Source organism: Euprymna scolopes, chromosome 46, assembly GCF_053919585.1.
Source record: "Euprymna scolopes isolate OS-2025 chromosome 46, ASM5391958v1, whole genome shotgun sequence".
Lineage (NCBI taxonomy): Eukaryota > Metazoa > Mollusca > Cephalopoda > Sepiida > Sepiolidae > Euprymna > Euprymna scolopes.
In genome coordinates this window covers 191,223,698-191,230,858 of record NC_136527.1, presented here as the reverse complement: position 1 = coordinate 191,230,858, position 7,161 = coordinate 191,223,698, and the positions used below count along the sequence as shown (strand labels likewise).

General features: G+C 32.8%; 2 protein-coding genes across 2 annotated transcripts in view; both read right to left on the bottom strand.

Moving 5' to 3' along the window:
- LOC145270793 (uncharacterized) overlaps nucleotides 1-2,226 on the bottom strand; it is a 2,295-nt gene extending 69 nt beyond the window's left edge. The window contains exons 1-2 of the mRNA XM_080126386.1: nucleotides 878-2,226; nucleotides 1-750 (exon numbers count right to left, since the gene is read on the bottom strand). The exon at nucleotides 1-750 is cut by the window's left edge and continues 69 nt beyond it. Coding sequence (XP_079982512.1) covers nucleotides 419-750; nucleotides 878-2,171 — 1,626 coding nt within the window. The 5' untranslated portion in view covers nucleotides 2,172-2,226 and the 3' untranslated portion in view covers nucleotides 1-418. The remainder of the gene's footprint in view (nucleotides 751-877) is intronic.
- Nucleotides 2,187-5,657, bottom strand: LOC145270304 (uncharacterized; the record flags this gene model as incomplete). Its single annotated transcript, XM_080125950.1, has 2 exons — nucleotides 5,064-5,657; nucleotides 2,187-3,781 (listed from the first exon to the last, which is right to left on the bottom strand). Coding segments are annotated over exons 1-2 (1,674 nt in total), but the record flags the coding sequence as incomplete, so codon positions are not given.
- Between the last annotated feature and the right edge of the window lie 1,504 nt (nucleotides 5,658-7,161).

The following is a 7,161-nucleotide window of genomic DNA, read 5'->3' as shown; positions in this document are numbered from 1 at the left end:
ATTTACTATGCTTCAAAATAGGGAATATTTTTCTAAAAAAGCTTTTTTCAAACATCTTATTTGAAACAACTTCAATCTTTTCTGTGGATAACTAAAGAAATAGATTTACATTTTGATATTTCTCATGTAGAGACACCTATAGTCTACCAATATTATTAGTCATACAAATCTATTGCTATATTTTGTATGTAACAAGGTCGTTTAAACCTGAGGTAGAGCTGCGATTTTGTGTCATTTTTTATACACATCAACTTGGTAAAATATACAATGTTTGTCAATTTTCATTAAAAAGTATTTATTTGAATCTATGAATAATAACACAGATTTAAAGGACAAAAAGGCATTTTTAATGAAAGTTAAACAAACAACATGTTAGTAAATAAGATCATATATGCTTTTATTTAAAACTGATCACTGCTTATGCCACTTCATCATCATCGTCGTCGTCATCACCATCATCAGTGTCATCATCATCATGTCCAATGTTTTTACTAATTTTATAACAAGAATCTCTTGCACACTTGCACATATCTGTGCATGGGACCCTGTTTTGGAGACATGTACAAATGTTAACGTCTTTACAATGACTTTTTTTACATTTGGCAGAGCAGTTAATTAAATCCATTAAACTGTCTGGAGCAGGAAGAAGATTCATCCAATGGATTACTAAATCTCCATTTTCTATCTTCCATCCATGACAATCAGGGGATGGTATATCAGGATTTGCATGGAGGCTCCTTTTATAGACACCTGAAAAAAGAAAGAAATTAACATTAATATTGAATAATTTTCATCCTTTCTAATAAGCAAATAACAATGAAACTCCATATATTTAATTTTTACATATAATTGGAAATTAAATATTTATAAAACGTACCTGCTTGATAGTTAGCTCGCTTGATGTGTTCACTCAGGGCATCTTGATTTGGAGGCATTGTGATTTCCAATTTTCTTTGGAATCTAAACATGTTGTATCTGGCTTCATTAACACTTGTGACATTTTGTTGGCCATACAACCTGCAAACAAACATTTCCAATGATTTTGCTGTGTCTGGTTTCACATAAAATTCATTACCAAGATCACTGAATGCGTAACAAAACTCATTCTCTCTCAGTAATAAACTAAGTGCTTTCTTTTTGCCCTTTCCGTAAAATGAACTGACACTATCACATCCTGTAAAACGATGTAGACCAATCAAGGCTTGACTGACAGACTCTCCAATGTTGTCTTTTATCATCTTGATGTCTATTGTTCGCAAATTTGTTCCTCTTCCTGTGTGGAAGTATAAATGTGCGGGAATAAGATTTTGTAAAGAAACTCCAATTACAAACACATCGGTATCAGGACTCATAATGATTACATCCGTACTAGTGTTGGCTGCAAAAGAAGCATGCAAATAAATCCGTGTATCAGCTTCTTCTTGTGAGCTACAAAGTTTTGTCTCTTCTAACCGGATGACAATATCACTTGCCTCTTTTCCAGGTGAGAAGGAATGACATTTCTTGTTATGCGCCAAGAATACCTTCACTCCTCTAAGCTCTGATGTTGAAACATTAGACCATGTTTCATCCAAGAATTCTATTAAGGACTTTTTATTCTCTCCATTTGAAAGAAATTTCTTCCATTGCTGAGGAAGGAGCTGACCATGGATTCTTATCTGAGAGCTAGTAGCAGCTCTTTTATCCCTCTCGATATTTTTTATAGAGATCTGCTGGTATGTATCAGTAAGAAAATGAATTTCTTTAGAATGATTCGATTTTGCCCTGTTCACTAAACTTTTCAAAATAACAAGAGCAAGATTAAGAAATGTTTTCTCTCCTTGTAATTTGTTCAAATTTAATTGGTGTATCAGCGACATACCATCCACTATATATATGCCACCTACTATAGGGTTCTCAACAATAGGATTGTTAGCATGGCTTTCTAAAGCATGAAGTAAGTTTGCTTTATTAGTTTTAACCAACGATCCATGTGAATTTGCAAGGGACAATGGTAATGGACCTAAGGAATATGACAGTAATTCTTGAAGATTAATGTTCCGGATTCTACCAATCACAACCAATCTTGCTAGGAGATTTCTATCTGCTTCCAAAGTGATATCCTTTCCGTGGACATGATGATTTGATTTTTTAGACATACTGGAGAATGTTTTTAAATTCATTCTTTTCATCGGGGCAAAAAAATCAACTTCTCCCGTTTGTAGACGCTGCCCACAGAAATTTTTAAATTCTGATTCGCCCCTTGCCTTAGCAAATTGCAGATCATTTTGAACATCTTGTGTCGCAACTAATCCTGATGCAATATGGATCAACTCAGCTGGTTCATACTCAAATGGATTAAACATACTGTTTACTGTGTCTATTATCTTTCCAATAGCAAGCTTATCATGTTTCATCCGACTATGTAAAAGATCTGATCGTGTTCCACTTCGTTCTCCTTTGCCAGCCATAGTTTCACATTCATGGGTAATAGACCCTCTCGCATGATGGGACCATATCCACCTGTTGACGGCTCTCTTGTTTGTGCTGAAGCCTGTCATACCACCTTTTGTTTTTGAATCACGATTAGCAGTTTGTTCGATGGTTTGGTCACAAGGAATTTTAGCAAAGGCATTTGAGCTTCTTTGAACAGCAAAATCTCCTCCAATGCATTGTGTATATATCACTGGATGAGTATTAGCGAGATTAGACATCTCCAACCAGTAAACTGGAAGGTATCTGCTATAATTTACATGGTCATATGCAAACACCCAAGGTAACATCTGTCTAACACTTGCCAAGTGAAGTTCCCAGTTTGACTCTCGAATACCTCTAAGGAAAAGTAAAAGAATTTCTACAATGTCAATATAAGAACTCCAGAATGCAAAAGTTTGCTTTTTGTTGCCAACCTGTATAAATTCTTCATAGGATGATAGAAAACTTTGAAAATGTTCTCCCTTCAGAATTTCTTCATACTGAGGTCCTGGGAATGATTGTGACAAGGATGTCATTAAATGCTTCACTTTTTCTGCCTTTTCTTCAGGAATGCTGTTTAAATAGGTTGTCAAACGCATATGCTGCATTGCTTCGGCCACTAATTTATGGGCTCTAACTGCTCTGTTATAGTGTCTACCTGTGAAAACTCCATTTATTGAGCCTACAGCAACAACTTCTGATTCTATTAGAATATCTTGAAGCCCGGCATCACGAAAACGCTTTCCCAAACACCCAAGAAAGGACATTGCTGTATGAAAAGCACCAAGTCGAATCACCAATCTCTTCATGAAATATGGATTTCTCCATCTAATTAATTGTGCCTTTGAATAGATTGCTTGATCCATTACAATAACAAGAGACTCTAACTTGAGTTGATCTGCAATGTCAATGCTTTTTTTTAGAATTGTAAGGACTGTATCCATTTCTGTGGGGCTAACATCAATTACGGGTAAATAACCTATGGTAGATTTTGATGAGTTATGATATTTCACTTCGATTGCTACACAATCTTTATTCCTTATTTGCATGAGGAGTGATTCATTTTCATTTTCTTCTGCTGCTCGTTTTAAATTAGCAGCTTCTATTGTCGAACATCTGACAAGTTTTTCCCTGTTTCTTTTGCCAGATCCTTTGCACACTATAGTTTTTACTTTTTGGCATAGTATGCAAACATCTGGTAAAATATGCTCTGATCTAGCTGGCAAAGATGGTCGATCAAAATTGGAACGAAGAACCCGTCTTTTTTTAGCTGGTGGATCATCATTTTCGGCAGTAGTCGCATCAATGTTTTCTTGAGATGGGGACCCTGTAAAAATAAATATATTTAGGAGTTTAATATGCATTTGAAATAACAAAGTATATGGAAAAGTTCAAATTAAAAATATCCAATCATTATTTCATAAATCCAAAACATTTCATTAAAAATTTAAGATTTTTTTTGTATAGTGCTGATAAAACTTCTGTGAAAAAATTGTATGTTATTAATTTACATTCTACAATTAAATCGTCTGGTGACTCATTATTAATCGGACCAAGGGATGTTTACAAAATCATGCAATATATTTATCATTGGAATTGGTAGGTAAATTCAATATGCAATGCACTTTATTTTACTAGTGAGTTACCACTTATCAAGGCTAAAAGCCACACGAGGATAAAGGTTAATGGAATAGATTGTCAAGTGACTGATTGTGGAAGTGCTAGAATCAAGAAATGGTACCATAGACAGTTGTATCTATATTTAGAATCATAAAAGAAATGAAACATTTCCAGATTAAAACCAATAGCTAAAATTATTGAAATTATGAAAACTGTTAAATAGTAACAGCATTTGGCTAAGAGCAAAGTGTACCCTTTATTCTGATAATACAGGTTATCTTTTGTTTCAGATTTGTGAAGGAGAAATCTTTCTAAACTGAGGCAATTGTAATTTTTGTTCCAATCAGAATACATTTTTGGTGAACTAAATTTTACCCACAATAAAACCCTGTTTTGTATCTATGTTCTCGTGGGGGAGGCAAGTAAATAGAAATAAACTCTAGTTTTTTTTTTGTTTTCTTTACAAGTGAAATTTTCTAAAACAGATGCCAACTTTTATGTACATATTCAATTGTTTGAAAAGATATTAATGTAGATTAACACCCTCATTTAAATCGCTCCCTCCCCCGAGAAGAAAAAAGATTGTACAACTTAGAAGTTTACAAAAAAAAAAAAAAAAAAAAAAATTAAAAATCAATTAAATTGAATAAATATATTTTAGAATTTAGAGGTGTTGACCTTTTTTCTAGTGAAGATAAATTCTGTGCGTTTTTTTATTGGGAGAGGAGGGGGTAAATTACAATCTTGGCACTCAGACTTAGGGTTAATGGTAAAAAAAAATTAACAATAGTCTCCAGGAAATGGAGGATGATTTTCCATTAAATTTATATACGAAATGTTACTCTAAATCCATTTTTTCCTACCATAAAATTTTTCATGCTGTTCAGTTCACACGTACTTGCCCAAGTGAATAGAGGGAGTATAAGAAAAATTGTCTCTTTCCAAATACGTATCAATAAAAATAAAAATTATTAAAAGCTTAAACTTACCTTCGAAAACGTTATCAGTATTCTTTTCTAGTTTTTTTCTGAATTCTTTCAATTTTCTGATAATCCGTGAAACGTGCATAACAAGTTTGGTGAAATCCAACACGAGGTGGTATTTCAGTTGAATCACAGCTTAAGTCAAAGTTTTTCGCAATTTCTGCTTGTGGTCCATGTAAACCTTTCCATTTTTTAACATATTCTAAAAAGCGCGTCCATGTCTTCACTGAAAAAGATCTAACATTCAATGTTTTAGTTGGAAATATGCACATAACGCACTCTTTTTTTGTCTTTGTTTACAAACATTTCTTCTTCACTGGAGGCAGCCATATTGAATTTTTAACTCGCACTACGATGATTGTGATTGGTAGATTGTAAGGAGTAAATAAAAGAAGTATTCTGAATGGCTACTTTTTTGTACGAAGGCAACTTAACAGTTAGCATTTTTTTGTGCATTAAAATTAAAATTATTTATTAATGCACCATAATCTTGCTTGTGAAATTTTTTTCCATGTTTCTTATGATTTTATACATATTATATCCAAAAATCATGCCCACCCCTTTTACATCTCATTAAAATTAAGAATTTTCACTCTGGGCCGACGGCCTAAAAAATCAACTGCTTTAGAACAAAGAACTTATGTTCATCGTAAAACGGTGTAATCATTATTTTGTTCCTCGTGTAAAAGATTGAACATTTCATTATGATTTGGATTAGTCGAACTACTGTTTACATCCAAGATGAGAACAGTAATCCAAATAATCAAAATATAAAAAAATGCAAAACTGAATATTTCACAAAAACAATTCAAAAAGGAAGGAATTGAACAAATAGCGAAGTCAATCAAATAACAAAAACTAGATTTGAACCAACAAGAAACAAAACAATAATCACATCATTTCATTATGAAAATTGCGACTTATTTTTATCAGATTCGATTCCGTTAACTTTACGATGACCTTAACTTATAATTCCAGACTTAAATCTAATGGTTCCATACAAATAACATCAAGCGACTTACGATGAAAGTGCAGTCAGTACCTGTTTCTAGTTTGTTTGCGCATTTCAAACGTGTCGCGTTATCACCATTCTGGCTTTACTTCTCATGTTTTACGCCCTCCCATGTATTACCTCTTCCTTTGATAGAGAAGTAACGCAATGTTGGAAAATGTCCCGACTCGCAGATGTGAATATGCGAAGAAAAAAATATATATAACAGAACACAAATCGATACTTAACAACCTTCCGCTCTTCGTGTAATTTTCTTAAACGCTAATTATTTTATTTAATATATATATGTAATTATACTGAGTTCGTGAAATTCAGTAAATTTTCATATACCAATGAGTTTTAAGCCAAAAATGGTTGACTTAAAGAATAAGCTACAAAATTATCAAATTTTATAATTGATCATTAATATACTGTGTAAGCAAAAACAAGACTTCAAAACAAGGTGTTGTTGGCAACAAAAAGTGTATTTCAATTTACGTTACAATTGTTTCCATGTCCAGTTCGACAATTTCAAGCATTATATCGTTTGAAAATTTTCAAAAACTAGCATTTCTTCAGACTTTATGGATAAGCACACTTTTGAAGAAAAGGAAGGAAGGGGAAATCCCTAGCTAGAAAGGCATGCGAGAAACATCTACCTTTGTTGTGGTTACGGAAAATCCCATTTAAATATTAATATATCGCCTAATTTTCGAATCCTGATTAAAGAGCAGAGTGATGACAAGTTGTTACAGAGAGCCCTAAGCCATTTTAAAAAAAAATTTAATATATATCCCATTCGTTGGGTTCCTAAATTGTTATTTCTTTGTTACCCAATACTTACTTTAAAAAAATTTTTGTTTCGATATTATGGCTGTAACAGCCTTGTAAAAATGTTACGGTTAGTTTTAGTTTCGTATTAGTGGCAGGTAATGTTTATAGATTATCGTTGTATTTGTGCTCGGATTTAAGACCCTTTTAATTTCAAAGTTTAATTGAATACGAGTGTAAATACAATGGGTGTATTAAAGATATATACAAAAATCCTTGTATAATATTACAGGTGAAGTATTCTAATATATTTATTGTTATTTAATGTGTTAAGATTCATTG